Source organism: Hemicordylus capensis, chromosome 10 (assembly GCF_027244095.1).
Source record: "Hemicordylus capensis ecotype Gifberg chromosome 10, rHemCap1.1.pri, whole genome shotgun sequence".
NCBI classification, from domain to species: domain Eukaryota; kingdom Metazoa; phylum Chordata; class Lepidosauria; order Squamata; family Cordylidae; genus Hemicordylus; species Hemicordylus capensis.
In genome coordinates, this window is record NC_069666.1 from 28,580,411 (window position 1) to 28,595,919 (window position 15,509).

General features: G+C 49.4%; 1 protein-coding gene across 3 annotated transcripts in view; it reads right to left on the minus strand.

The window, feature by feature from the left end:
• Positions 1-1,773: 1,773 nt before the first annotated feature.
• Positions 1,774-15,509, minus strand: part of DAPK2 (death associated protein kinase 2) — a 62,073-nt gene continuing 48,337 nt past the window's right edge. For 2 of the 3 annotated variants that reach the window (XM_053272721.1, XM_053272720.1), the window contains exons 8-10: positions 14,334-14,486; positions 13,589-13,634; positions 10,261-11,971 (exon numbers count right to left, since the gene is read on the minus strand). In XM_053272721.1, the coding sequence (XP_053128696.1) occupies positions 11,321-11,971; positions 13,589-13,634; positions 14,334-14,486 (850 nt within the window). In that variant the 3' untranslated portion in view covers positions 10,261-11,320. Of the gene's footprint in view, positions 5,504-6,421; positions 6,506-7,468; positions 7,559-10,260; positions 11,972-13,588; positions 13,635-14,333; positions 14,487-15,509 lie in introns of those variants that run through there. The other variant, XM_053272722.1, reaches the window with a different exon arrangement.

Genomic DNA, 15,509 nt, shown 5'->3' on the forward strand with positions numbered 1-15,509 from the left:
CATTGTTGAGGCCAATGGATTTATTGTGACACGGGTTTCCTAGGACTAGAGCCTGATGAAGTAATGCTAGACAACACAGTAAATCTATTAGGCTTTAAGGTGCCACAGCACTCTGCGGTTTGGACTCAGCTGGCTACCCCTCCTGTAGGGATTTGGCTTCTCAAACTTGGGTCCCCAGATGTTGTTGGACTTCAGTTCCCCTCATCCCCAGTCATGATGGCCACTGGCTGTGGATGATGGGAGTTGTAGTCCAACAACATCTGGGGAGCCATGTGAGAACCCCTGGGCCTTAAACAGCTGCATAAAGGAAGGCCCCTTTGCCTTGGCAAAAAGGAATATGCACAAGCAAGCACAGCAACTCTTGCATGTAAAAGCAGCATCCAGCAAAAAGGAGAGTGAGAAAGAGAGAGCGTTTGCTGCCCACCCAAAGCCAAACGGGCATGGGGCCAGGTGGACCTCTTCAGGGAGGCTGCTCCTGCCTCAGGGTGCCCCCCACAAAGGAGTCCCCATCCCTTGTGTGTGTGTCTGCCATGCAGCTGATGACGGGGGCACTCACAAAAGGACCTCAGAAGTGCAGCCAGGTGTTCATAGAGGCAATTCCCGAAATGCTTTGGTCTCAGGCTGTTTAGGGCTTTTTAAAAGGTCAAACCAGCACTGTGAACTCCACACATTACTGTAATTTGACTTGCCCCTGCAAAGTCTTGGAAGCTTTGCAAGGGATTCTGGGATGCACTCGGATGGTCTGATGCAGCTGCTCAGGCTGACTCAATGCCTCTGGATGGCTCCCCTTGCAGTTCTCGTTTATTCCCTGCCCTCCAAGAGTAAGAAGCCAGTTGTATTAAGATGCCAGCCCCGAGACAGAGCAAATGCAGTGGAGAAAAAGCAGAGGCCACAGGGAGCTGGTTTTTAATCAAGGGCTGCCACTTGGAAGAGTGAAAAGGTATTCTGCCCTGAGCCAAACACATTCCTCTTCCTTAACAGTAGGAGCTGACCCCGAGATCTGTGCCACTCGCCCTGGAAACCGTTCAAACATTTCCCATCACCACTGCAATGAGCTAAACACCTTTGCAATGCAGATTACATTGATTTGGCTTAAGGAGCTGCAGAATGCAGAAAGGTCTCCTGTATAATTTATCTCTGGCAATGCCATGCATGTTAAAATCACTTGCTCATAGCCGCAGGGGATGAAGTCTAAAGGGACAGCCCCTAACTAAGGCAATATTCTTCACACTATTTCCCTCTTTCTGCATTGCGTCTCTGAATGCCCGTCTGTCTTTCCTCACATAGCCAGAACTTTGTTTTTCATACTGTGCAATGATCAATATTACTGATATTTGATCAAGTGCAGGTCAAAGGAGATACAATTGCTCTATGTTAACTGAAATAAAATGGTTCCCAGAGCTAGCCCTATCATGAAGCAGAGTGAAGAAAGGTGCATCAGTGGACCAGGGATGATGGGGGTTGTCGTCCAACAACATCTGGGAACAACAGTTAAGAATAGCCCCCGTCATCCCTGGCCACAGTGGCCAAAGATGGAATAAGCAGCCACCCAACGTTTCGCCTTCTGTTGATAAACAGCCTACATGGACCTCTTTGTCCCGCAACATTCCAAGCCAATTCCAAGTGATTCAATTCATCCATTAAAAACCGTTTTTTAAAAGGCAGATGCCTAAACAGAATGCTGTCCACATTTGGGGAAGGGGGGGGAATAGATACACAATATTTACAGGTAAATGAAAAGAAAAATATGGAAAAGAAAATTTAAAAATCCCATTAGAGTATCATCTTCACCATTTATATACTGCTTTAAAAAAGAAAAAAGGTTCTCAACACAGAGCACAACAATTTTAACATAATATTATTCAATGTAACAGTATAGGACATTTCCAAAACGATATTGAATACCTAGATGGAAATCTTCAGGTGTTGCAGATAACTCCTGAGGAGTGGACTCCTGGCCTTGTGCCCTTCCTGCCTTCCATCAGGGGTTCTCAGTCTTGGATCTCCTGAAGTCAACTCCCACAATCCCCAGCCACAATGGCTGATAGGAGTTGTAGTCCAACCACATCTGTGGACCCCTGACTTATATCAGAAGGTTTGTGAGCAGAACTGAGCCTCTTGCCTGGTTCTAGGCATGCCTGGTAGTGGGAAGAGTAGATTTAGAGTCTCCACTGACTGGCATCGGCTGCTCTCCAGGGTTCCAGGCAGGAGTCTTTCCCAGTCCTACCTAGAGATGCTGCCAGGGAGGGAACCTGGGACCTTCTGCAGGCAAGCAGACTCATCCTAAATCAAATGCAGGGGTAGGCAGCCTTGGGTCTCCAGCTGTTGTGGAATGACAACTCCCATGGCTGGAACACAGGAAGCTGCCATGTACTGAGTCAGACCACTGGGTCCATCTAGCTCAGTACTGTCTACACTGATGGGCAGTTTGGTGTAGGGTGTGAAACCCTACAGCTCTCTGGGTGGCAGAGAGGAGTCTTTCTCAGCCCTACCTGGAGATGCTGCCAGGGAGGGAACCTGGGACGGGACATCCGGAATGCCAAGCAGAGGCTCTGCCGCTAAGCTATGCCCCGCCCCCCTCCAATCTCCATGTATCAAGAAAAAATGCCCATTGAGAAAGAGACAACAATTTGCACAGCTGTCCTAAGCATGGATGGTGCTGGGGACTGGAGCTGAGGCCCTTGAAGGTCCTTCCAACTCTGACATTCTAGGGTTCTAGATTTACTCAGAACCAAGTCCTGTGCAGCTCAATGGAGCCTACTCCCTAGAAGTGGAGTAGTGTGTGGAGGATTGCAACCTAAGGCTGCAGTTCGATGCACAGTTAGCTGAGCTCAACAGGGCTTACTCTCAAGTAATGATCCACAGGATTGGGCAGCAGAACATATTGGTTACTAACATAAACCTTCAAAAGAGCATACATGTGTGCATACATGTGTGTTCATGTGCATCCGCATGCATGCATGCAAGCAAGGTAATTATATTGCATGTATGAATCTTCCCTATTTACAAGGAAAAAAACAAAGTGTAAACAAAGAGCTGGGGAGAATTCTCCTGCAAGGTCAGCCAGACAAGCCCTAAAGAAACACGCAGGAATTGTGCAGGAGCACTGCAGCAGTCAAGGGAGCGCGTTGGCGCCCCCTTCCCCACGAGCAGTCCCTTCCGCGCCGCCTGCGCGCCCCCCCATTGCTTTGCTGGCACCTGGTGGCCAGTCAGTGGCCTGGCTTGGCGGCGGCGGTGGGTGCTTGTGAGGAAAAACCTAAGTATAATGCAGTATGTTGGGGGGGGCGGTGGGGGGGGCATTTCATTGCTTGCCCCGGGCGCCGTTTTCCCTAGTTACGCCTCTGTTTAAGAGGGAGGGAGGGAGGGTGTGTGTGTGTGTGTGTGTTTGTGTGTGTGTAAAAGCAGTTGGCTAAGGGTGTCATCTAGGCAGCAGTAGCTGTCAGCACGCACACACGCACGCACACACACACACACCCCTGGCCAATCCCAGCTCAACTAGGCCAAAAAAGACTTGGCTTTGCAGCTGGCCCATCAGCCGAACAACTTGTCACTGTTCAAAGCAGCAGCCGCCGCCGCCGCCGCCAACTCCTGGTGCCTCCCCTGACTGCATTCTTTGGAACGCCACCCTCAATCCAGCCCTGACAATGCTTGTGCTTCTTCCACTCCAAACCTGATCTGCTTGCTCCGCCCTCAACCTCATCGGTTGGGGCCACACCATTTAGGGATACCAACGGTCCCTTATTAGCAGGGTCACCCCTTATTTCAACCCCAAATGGTCTGTCCCTTATGGGATGCCATTTGCTCCCTCTTTTCAGGTAATGGGAAGAGCCTCTGGCTCAGATCAAACCCGTTATTTTCCACTAATCATGAAATCCTTCATGAGCTCCAGCAGCTCCTTTCCCTTCTCCCTCCCTCCCAGAGTCGTCTGTCGTCCTGGTGGGCTGCAGGCCTAGGGTTGCCAACAGTCCCATATTGGGGCCACCAACGAAAACATTCACAGCCATCAATGACGGGCCAACTTTGCATTATCCAGGTATCGGGATCATGAAAATCATGCAAGCGATGATTCCTAGATAGTGCTCATGGGTGAAACCTATTTTTACTGGCTAACAACACATCTCTTTCTAGAAAAAACAACAACATCACACCCAGTTTGGCTAAGCATGCTTATCAATAAGCAGAGGAGAAGCAATCTGAGTTGTAAACTTGGACCATCATTTAAGCTGAAAGTGGTTAACATCCCTACAGCACCCAGGCTCCCAATTCCTCCTGCATCGTCCCTGCCTCGTGTCCCTTCTTCAGGCGGTGCGATGTTGGCAACCCTAATGCCACGCCCCCATCTCAGCACTTGGCGATTTGGCGTGGAGCTCGGCTGAAGCTGCTCAGCTGCTGCCCCACAAATAGGGGGCTCCAAGACATTTTGCTGCTGGAGGGAAAGGGGCCGGAAGCCACCCTCCATCTGTGGGTGGGTGGGTCTGTCTGGTAGGGAGACAGAGCTTAAGGACATCAGAACAGCCCAGCTGGACCAGACCCAAGGAGGCCCATCCAGTCCAGCACTCTGTTTCCCACAGTGACCCACCAGATGCCCCTGGGAAGCCCACAGGCATAGCTGAAAGGAGCATGCCCTCCTCTCTCCTGCTGTTGCTCCCCTGCAACTGGCACTGAGAGGTATCTTGCCTCTGAGGCTGGAGGTGGCCCATAGCCACCCGACTAGTAGCCATTGATAGTCCTGCCCTCCATAAATTTCTCTAAGCCCCTGCATTAAAAAGCCATCCAAGCTGGTGGCCATCACCACATCCCATGGCAGAGAGTTCCATAGGTTAATGCACTGTGTAAAAAGCACTTCCTATTGTCAATACAAAATTTCCTGGCCATCAGTTTCATGGGATGACCCCTGGTTCTAGTGTGGAGAGAGAGCTTGCCACCTCCATGCCCCTCTTCACGCTCGGCCTGAAATCACTGCCTCACTTGCCTCCTGGAAAAGCCACCCTGCCCACAAACCCTGAGTGAGTCCAGCTGTGGCCATGATGAGCCGTCAACTTGCAGCACTTGGTGTCTCAAAGGAGGACACTCCATATCGCTGCACACATTTGTACATAAAGGTTAGAAGCCAAATTACAACAGGGTTACAGTGAAGACTGTAACTGCCCCAGAACTAAAGCCCCAAATCCCACAACCCACCGCTGCATTGCCTAATGGATGGATCTCTCAGCAAGGAGGAGGAGGAGTCTGGGGGTTGGTGAGGTCTTTCCCCTGTCTTGGAAGGATCTGGACTCTCTCCTTGCACAAGGCTTTGGGCTCATGCTTGTCTGCTTCTGGATAAGAAGGACATCCCCACAGAGCGTGATGGTTTGCACTGTGCTTTGAAGCCCTAAGCGTTTCAGTCTGAGGCTTGTTTCTGTGAGGCGGAACTCAGTTAAGATATGCTGCTTCTCCTCCTCAAGAGATGATGAGCCGGCGGTCTGCTTGGAAGGTCTTCCTCATGGTCGCTTTCGCAGTTGCGCTGTAACAAAGAGAGAGAGTCACATTTCAGGCCCAATTCTATTCCCACCCTCCCCTCTCATGCTTGGAAGGAGGACACCCTCCTAGGCAAGTTCTCTGTCTCTAAATAACTCCAGCTTATGCACAAAGCTGTCCATAAACCGAGGTGGTCTTCTACAGCTTTCTCAAGATGCCCTGACCCTCAGAGGAGAGGCAAGGAGAAGCAGGGCCTTTTCAGTGGTAGCACCAAGGTAAGAGTGGGGTGTACAGGGCCTTCCCAGTGGTAGCCCTGAGAAGTGCAATTCTCTTCCCAGAGAGGTTTGCCTGGTGCCAAATCTTATCTCTTTCCTTCACCAGGTGAAGACCTTTTCAGTTCCTTTTAATGTATCTTTTAATGCCTTTTAATGTATCTTTTAATGTATCTTTTAGTAATGTAATGTAAGCCTTTAGTAGTAATGTAATGTAAGCCTTTTAATGTAACTTTTAGATATGTTCAAAGCTGTGGACGCTCTTAGGTTCTTTTGCCATTTTAGTTATTTTTTAATTGCTGCCTCTTGTTCTGACTATAAACTGGAAGCCCCTTTGTTTTGTTTTTTAAAAACAAAAGGGTGCAATATCAAGTATCTATATATATACTTAAACATACCCGTCGCTAATCCCATGTGTGGCAGCTCTCGCAAGAGTTTGCGAGCAACTGCTGGATAGCACCGGGGACGGGCGGGTGGGGGGAAAGAAACTGCTGGCCAGGAGAACAGCCAAGCGGCGGCAACCGAGCAGGGAGGGCGAGAGGGAAGAGGGTGAGTAGGGAGGGCGAGAGGGTGCATATGCTCTGCGCCCAGTTCAGCTAGTTTTAAACAAACAAACCAATACATGTGAAAGAACATGAAGATGAAGAACTGGACACTTTAACTCTGCATTTGCTTTGCCTTAATAGACTTACCAAACTTTCATCTTGCATTAGGTGAACTTTTCTCATCAATGAGCGAGACAAATGATTGCATAGTGTGACGATACTGTACGTAAGCTGAAGAGAAACAGGAACTCGGATGATCATACGCTCAAACCCCAGAGCCCGACAGCATGGAGGAAACCCCCAAACCCAGAGGCCAACACCATTAGCCACCAGGGCTGCGGCCAATGGATGTTGCAACCCACCACTGTGGATTCTTGATGCCCCCAACGGACAGATTAACAGACCATCCGGCCACCAACAATGGCAAGGTGCCTGGAAGTGATGTCAGGAAGGCTAGTGTGGCTTGGAAGGTTTATGGAGCCATCAAGATGCTAAATCCACAGTTTCAGGGAAAACGTTCAACTGGATAGAATGGTTTCAGGCTGAACCAGTCCCCTATGACTTCTGCTAGGCCAAACAACGGCCATTGTGCCCAACTGAATACTTTTCTTAGCACTACATTTTTTGTGTCTCCCTGAAGAAGGGTTATATGGGCCAAATGTACTGAGATGGCGAGTGTAAGGCTGTCCTTGCACCATCCTCTTCGGCAAAGGGCCAGTTTGGACGATGTGGTCCCCACCCAGGGCACCCACTGGGAAGTCCTCCATGGGCATTCCAAAGCCCTCCCATCATGGGATCAAAGGCTGTCCAGGGAGGGTGTCAGCACAGCTGTGAGGACCACTCAATGGGCGGGGACTGTACCATGTGAACCAGCCCACTGTACGGAAATAAGAGTCCACACCAGACCCAGGTCGAATCACATGGAGTTGAGACTCAGGCAGACCTTGCCCATGCAATCCATCCCTTCGAACCCTCTGCCCTCCCCAATGTAACCCACAAACAAAAACCGGGAGACAGCTCAGCTCTGCAAGTCCTGCATACAGAAGGACGGCAAGCAGCACTGAACCAAAGGCCACTGTGGCAAAGGATTATGGGAACTGTGCTCACAGCAACCTTCCCCCCATTGGGTGATGTCTACGGGCAGGCGGGCTTGTGGCCAGCCCCGGAGGAGCCACTGCAGCCCCCATACAGTACCTTCCACCGCCTCCGGGCATACTGCTTCTTGAAGTTCTCCAAGTTCACGACCGACTCCCGCCTCACCATGGCCTGACGTTTGTCCAGGGGCTGGGAGACAAGATGGGAGAACGTTAGCGGGAGGCACTCTCTGGGCATCCAGACAGCCAAGCGCACCTGAGGTGGGCTACGGCTCCAAGGCGTAGTCGGAATAGTCCTTCTTTTCCCAGGAACTACTTTCGGAGTAGTCCTTCCTTTCCCAGGAAGACCAGCAGGGGCTCATCCTAAGGAGCCGGCAGGTGCCAGACGAGGCACAGCTGCCTCTGCTTCCCGGCAGCGCCAGTGGTGCCTCTCCTCTCCCACCCCACCCCGGCTTTAACATGAGTTGGGCTGCCTGCAGGTGGGCCGTTCGTCAGGCCACCAATGGCGGCCACTCCCAACCCTCAGCGTGGCCCTCAAACTGTTTCCTGGGCCTCTGTGAAGCTTTGGCCAAAGCTAACACTCTGCACAGTCCCCCTGGCACCAGTGGAGGTGGCTGCTCCCACTGGGCAGCTCTGTACTTTGTCCAGCAGGGGGGCCTCCTTTAAAGATAATGCAGCCCTCTTGACCCCCATCTTGGAAGGCAAGTGGATACGTGCCCAGAGTGCTGGGAAGGGTGGTCCTCCCCGGGGCATGCCTCCTCTCTCATCCTAAAGAGTCCTCCCAGCACAGCATGCTGGGAAATGGCTCCCAGGTCAATGGTTTTTGGCCAAAGTGGCCCCCGCTTGAACAATAGTGAAAATCACCATCTTAGGGGATGCAGGTTTTTCTTCCCCAGTCATAGGAACATAGGAAGCTGCCATATACTGAGTCAGGCCATTGGTCTATCTAGCTCAGTATTGTCTTTACAGACTGGCAGCAGCTTCTCCAAGGTTGCAGGCAGGAATCTCTCTCAGCCCTCTCTTGGAGATGCTGCCAGGGAGGGAACCTGGGACCTTCTGCTCTCCCCAGAGCAGCTCCATCCCCAAAGGGGAATCTCTTCTAGTGCTCACACTTCTAGTCTCCCATTCTTATGCAACCAGGGCAGACCCTGCTTAGCTAAGGGGACAAGTCCTGCTTGCTGCCACCAGATCAGCTCTCCTCCAGTCAATGCCTTCTCATTTTGATGTTTATTATTTTATTTTATTTTTTGTTTGTAAACTGACTTGGGATAGTTTTATGAAAGGTGGTATAAAAATCTGCCTACAATTAAAAATACTAAATAAACTAAATCCCACATTGCAGCAAAGAGGCTGAGAGGGAGGGGCCTGCCTAAGGCAGTGAGTTTGCAGCTGTGGTGGGATTCAAGCCAGAGACATCCCAATTTGCAACTCAGCCGCTCTGTACACCAGCTTCGACTGTGGGTTAGGTAAATATTTTTAAAGATAAGAGTGCCTCTGAGCAGGTGTAGAGAATGACTGAGGAGGGTCAACTTGAACACGGCAAGCAGTGTTTTTTGCTCCTTTTGCTTGGCAATGAGAAGTTCAGAATAGGCAGCTTTTCTAGAAGGAGAAGCATGCCAGAAGCCTATGAAATCTTTGCAAAAATCTAACACACATGGTAGAACCCTCCTTGCCACTAGCCCACCAAGGTTTCCCCCAACCGATGCTACCCTATGAAGATGCCACTGTCTGGCCACACACATGCAAGCCAATGGTTCTGAGGGGGAAACCTGGGAGGGCTGATCTCTTGCCAGGATCATATCCTGATCTGCCTCTGCTTGGTGAGTGTTTCTCCTCCAAATTGGCTTCCCTCAAGGGAGAAAATAAACTTCATTGCACTTTCAAGGCCTGAGAAAAACCAGGGAGTTGGAAGATGCCTCTGAGAGCCCTCGTTTCCAGCGCCCGGTACACAATGCCTGATACACTGTCACCGCCTTTTAAAATACTCCGGGGGAGAAGAATACCTGCCGGGCTCTCAGGAACTCTGGAGAACAATTCTAGCTCAGCTGTGAATGGGACTAGAGTTCCCCCACCCAGCTTCAGTTCCTCATTTGCAAAATGTTCCCCATTCTTCTCACTTTCCATAAAAGCAAGAAGCCCCTGACTGGGTGAAGGAGTTTGGGCTAAGCCAATTCTGCCCTGGCCCTTGCTTGCCATATCAAGGCTAACCGCTGCATTACTTGATAAGTAATGGTGAGCCAACCTCTAAGCAGCAGTGCCAGCAGCAAGGCACAACTGAGGGCAGCAAACAAGCAGTTTTCTGGCCACTAGGTGGGCCTGGGTGGTCGCCTGGGGCACCTTTTCATAGGGGGCAGTGCTTAAACAGTGTCAGAATCGAGCAGTGCCAATTAATTCTTTTATCTCCCTGAAAATACTGCACAGTAGTGTAAGAAGGTAACATGCAACACTGTACCCCCTGCTCTGCAAAAGGCCAGCACATTCTGCACCCCAAAACACAGAGTCTTCTTGCTCATTGCACCTCAGACCCGAATCGTCCGTTGTGAATATGAACTGCCTGCCACAGCATTAGTTTCCAAAAAGAAATGGTCTCGGACTGGATTCCCAACAGCATCTTAATCCATCTCTGAAGTGTTCGAGTTTTGCCCCCATCACAGGCCAGGCATTCTCCCCGACAATATCCCCAAACCAGCAGGGGTTAGCCATTTTCTGGTCACCCACCCGGCCTGGTCATTTGACCCAGCAAACGGGCAGCTTGTGGGGCTCAAGCCAAAGCCGGAGCTCAGCACTTCTTGGCTGGGACGGGCACCAAAGCCCAACTTCGCCCCGGGTGCCAGACCTGCAAACAGAAGACCTCTTTTTGCACTGCAAAAGGACAGGTGGTACTTCTAGAAACCTTGTACTAGATAAATATTTATTGGCTCTATAAAAGTGAAATCGGTTACATGTTTAGGATGATTGATGCTGTCTGAGCAATACTCCTTCAAACACAGGAACAAAAAAATATATATTCATATTTCAATGTGATCTATCCTTTTCCATGGTCTAAAAATCTGTGTCAAAGAGGAAATTCAAATTTTCACTCGAGCAGCAGTCAGTAACTTGGTGCCCTCAATGGATTTTGTTTGGTTGCTTGGGGTGGAATGAACTTCAGATTTCTCCACTGCCTTGCACATAATCACTGCCAAGACATAGATCCTTGCACACTTATTCAGAGCTCTCCAGTCACTCCTTAACACACAGGTTTGCAAAGTCAGCTGCCCAAACGTTACTGAACTACAACTCCCATCATCCCCTCAGGGCAACGGGAGCTGTCTGGGCACCCCACTCCGAGAGGCCCGGCCTTTCAAACCACAGGCCTGCTACTTTTCCTAAGCAGATTGCAGCCAGGATTGCAGAGTTCTTGCAGTACCTCGGCTTTGTACAGCGGAACCCATTGTTCTAAAAGGGCTGTTCGTGTAGAGTTGCATAATCGTAAAATCAATGCATTCTGACTGCTGACTGTTTTATAGGACAGCAATTATGCTTTTAAGTATGCTTAACTATCTACCATCAAGTGCTTAGGAGAGATCCCAGAAAAATGATAGCACACAATCTCTTTTTTAAATGCAAAGTGTTAGGTAGAGAATAAGGTAGTAAGATTGAATTTCAATTCATTTCCAGTTGGCAATAGTCACGGCCTGCCTGCTTGAAAGCTTTTTGCTACATAAATATAAGACAATGCCCTGTATGGCGGCATATATTTTCACAATGTTCAGAAATCCAGCTGAGACACAGTGTCTTGTCACATGTTTGTTCAGAAATAAATAAAGTAAATAATGGAGTCCAGCCAGTAGCATAGATACCATATCAGGATTCTCAAGATGGTGGCGGCAAAATTGTACCGAGATAATTTCTTACTATTTCACATGGAAACAGGCAAATAGAGAAGCCCCAAACCCCCACTGAAGCAACTTTACTGACTTGATTTTGCAACGCCCATATTCAGGGCAGCTAGGAACTCTTCACAGCATGATCTATTTAACAACTCCATCAGTGATTCATTGAGGTCTTTGTGGAAAACAGAGCCAACGTTTCCAGTGGGGTAGGCCTCCCTGCCACTCTCTAGCTGAAAGCTACCCGTGAAGTCCTGAATCCACTTGAGTTCTTCCGAGACCTCCCGACTCAAAGACTCATAGTGAGACTGCAGGTCAATGTATTTCCCGGTAATGCCAGCCAGGCTGGTCCCCACAACCCTGATGTCGTCCTGAAGATGCTTCTTCAGAGATTCGATCTTCCGATATTCGTATTTCAGCTGAGAGAGTTCATGCCTCACATTTTCGTGCTCTTCTTTGTACCAGGCCTCCTTCTCATTGTAGATGGAAACCAAAGCATCGATGTCTTCCTGCAAGGAATCATGGGTCACAGCCAAAGCACTGAAGCTCTGCTCCATCCCCGAGAGATCTTCCACCACTCGGGCAAAGCGCTCGAAATTGACGTAGGTGTTGTTTGGAGGCATGCTGGAGTGGCACTTAATGGTATACTCCTTCAACCGCTTGGTTTTCAGCTGCCTGTTGTCAGCCCTTTTGCTTTCTGGGACCTTTGTGTCTTCTTTGGACTGGTGAGTCTTCAGACAGAAGCAGGAGGCATTGTTATTGGCATGAGGCCTCTCACTAAACACGTCTACAGACACCACACCACCATTGGCACCACAACAGAATGCAACACACACAAACATCCATGGTGCTGGGAGAAACCTCTTTCCTTCATGCATGTGATCATAAAATGAAAACAAATGGTGAAAAGTGAGAGCATTTCCTTAAGAACCATGAGCTGACACTGCATGCAGGCATCTGAGGGTTTATATTCTCAAGAGCCGCCAAGTTTTGTAAAAAGAAAACAACACAGAACAAAATGCATTTTCAGGTTAGATATATTCTATGCCACAGTACATGTTCATAGTTTGGTGAATTTCAACGCTTGTGTGTGAATGCGGGCCATTCTACACAAATTCCACGGACATCCAAAATTAAAGATATTTCCCCGCTCTCTGGACATAGACCAGTGAATGAACAGAGGGACTACAAGCCTGGAGGATTGAGCTCTGCGCTTCAAGGGTGCCATCTAGGCTGTGATACCAGTCAGCCGACCCCCAAGGGCCAACCCTGGCACACCAGGCCCTATAAAGCCCTGACCTCAGAGCCAGCTTCTCCGTCTGAGCAACTCATCAGGAGTAGCGGCGACTCAAGAGACCATTGACTAGGCCTGGCCTGGCCTCACCTCCCTTTTCTCAAGGGCTGCCTCAGACCGTGACCCCACCCAGGCCTCTGTTGCTTTCATCTCCGTTGGTTTGGGGGCAAACCATCTCCAAACAGTCACAACCTTTGTTTGGAAGTGCCAGCATTCACATGTGGATGAAGACATTCAATACATTTTAGAGACTGACTATAACTTCTGCACAGCACCAGTAGCGGCTGATCCTAACCCTAACTCCACCCAAGAGCCGTGCTGCCTGCAGGCTGGCCATTTGTCAGGTAGAGCTGCACAGTTAACCTGATGAATGGCCAGCCTGCAAGCAGCGGGGCTCTCGGGCGGGGTGGGGAGCAACCCCCAGCTGCCTCCTTGGGCACCCCACTGGCGCGTTCGGACCAGCTGCTACTGCACAGCAAACCACCACAAACACACAAATACTACTGTGAACTTCTCTCTCACACCCTTGAAATACACAGGAAGTGACACCACCAAAAATATGGTGGAAGGCTCTTTGGTAACTTCTTACAGATTTCAAGGAGCAGTGGAAGGGAGAAGGTCCCAGAAGGCAGAATCCAACCAAACAGGGCAGGAGGGTGATTTCCATCCATGCAGACGGGCAGGGTGACACCATCACACAGGGAGAGGACATTTCAAGAGAGAAAACTCTATGCCCACTGACGTGTATCTCAGCATCAAGAGTCCAATTATTAGAATTCCGTGTTTAAGAGGAGAAGCCAGAAAACAGCAAATGCTACTTTATCTCATTAGAAGTTTTGAAAATGTTTGGTGAGGCTGTAGCTCTACTAAAGAGGTTATAATCAGTGCCTACACCAAGCTGACACAGTGGTTAACATCAAATATCCAAAAGCACCTTAGGACGACGGAAAGTGACCTTTCAATGCTGACATACGAGATCCCATACAAAGTTCTGGGCAGCATGAATTCAACGCCCGCTGCCTGCACAAAGCACAGGCCATGCTTCCAACCTTACCGTTATCCAGGGATGAGTGAGAGCTTCTTGTATTGTCAGGCGTTTCCTGCAAAGGGAAACACACCCCAGTGAATGACCTGGATGGGGGAAGAGCTGCCGGAGGGCTGTTAAAGGGGGTGCACACTGGCAGTACAGGTAGCCCCACTGAATTGATTTATTTCTTATTACATTTACAAACCACCTAACACTAGATCTCAAGGTGGTGTACACAACTTAACACAATAAATAAAACTGAATAAAGACAAAGCAATTTTAAAAGCGTAAGATTTTAAAAATAGTTTTAACCAAAAACTTTTTAAAATAGTTTGAGAAAACAGGTGTGTCTTAAGTGATATTTTTTTTAAAAGGCAGTTAGAGAAGGAAAAGCTCTTCTACTGACAGGGAGCACATTCCAAAGCCTTGGGGCAGCCACAGAGAAGGCCCCGTCCTCCACTGCCACCCCATGAGCTGGTGGCAGCCATAACTGAACCTCCCCATGTGATCTCAGGAAGCACCATGGTTCAGGACAAAGAAAGCGCTCTCTTAAAGACCCTGGACCCAATCTCTGCTTAGAGATGATCCGTCACGCACCAGAGAGCCCAGCTGGGATGGTTTTAAGAGCATGAACAGGTTAAAATGGGAAAATGTAGAAAGCAAAAAGGACTTCCTCTTGTCAGCCCTGAATTCCCTGGCCTTCAGTTTCATGGGGTGACTCCTGGCTCTAGTGTTGTGAGAGACTGCAGATCAAGAAAGGAGATGAGCTCACCGTGTATCTTTCACCAGGAGTTTCCGAATAAAATCTTTAGCGAGGTCACTGGTGTGGCTGAAGAATTCTTCATCGAAGTCGTAGTTCACAGCAGTGATGTTGGCCAAAGTCTCCTGCTTGGTCTCCCCGAGGAATGGTGATGCACCACTGAGCCTGGAAGGAAGGAGGGAGGGAGGGAGGGAGGGAAGGGTCACTCTCCCGGGGCAGGAGCCAGGGGAAGCCAGTGCCATGCCTGAGCCCTGACCGGGGGAATCCTAAGAAACCTGAGAGCAGCCTGACTGGATGGGACCAAAGCTGGAAGAGGAGAGCTGGTCTGGTGGTAGCCAGCAGGACTTGTCCCCTGAGCTAAGCAGGGTCCGCCCTGGTTGCAGATGAATGGGAGGCTAGAAGTGTGTAAGCACTGGAAGAAATTCCCCTCAGGGGATGGAGCTGCTCTGGGAAGAGCTTATGGGTTCCAAGTTCCCTCCCTGGCAGCATCTCCAGATAGGGCTGAGAGAGATTCCTGCCTGCAACCTTGGAGAAGCTGCTGCCAGTCTGTGAAGACAGTACTGAGCTAGATGGACCAAGGGTCTGACTCAGTATATGGCAGCTTCCTAAGTCCATCTCTCTCGCCCAGCCTCCTGCTGGTCTGCAATGGATATTCAGAGGTACACTGCCTCTGAAGATGGAGGTTCCAACTAGCCATATGACAAGTAGCCATTAAGACATCCCCGCCAACTTCACAGTGAGCGTGGCCCCCTTCCTTATCACGTGTGCCGGACAGCATTGTCTGTACCAAACAGATAATGAACAGAGCTGCTCTTGTATATGTGAAAAGATGTCTGTACACGTGTGCATGACTGTGCTTGTGTTCGTTTTCAAAGCGAACCTACGTAAGACCCACTCAAAGGCAGGGTACACAGGGAGAGTGCATTTATTCACTTGAAATATTTAGATCTCGCCCCCTGCTAGTACAATACTGCTATATAAGTTAACATAAAGGTTAACACCCCCCAAAAATGTAGAATAAAAACAATTAAAAGCAATCTAATTAAAATCAAAAACCCATCAGGCTGCAGTAAAACACATTTTTTCCCCAAAAAGCCTCTCTAAATAAGTAAGTTTTAAGATCTTTTTGAAAAACTCAAGGGAAGGAGCAAGGTGAAGGTCTTCTGGGAGGGCATTCCACAGCTGAGG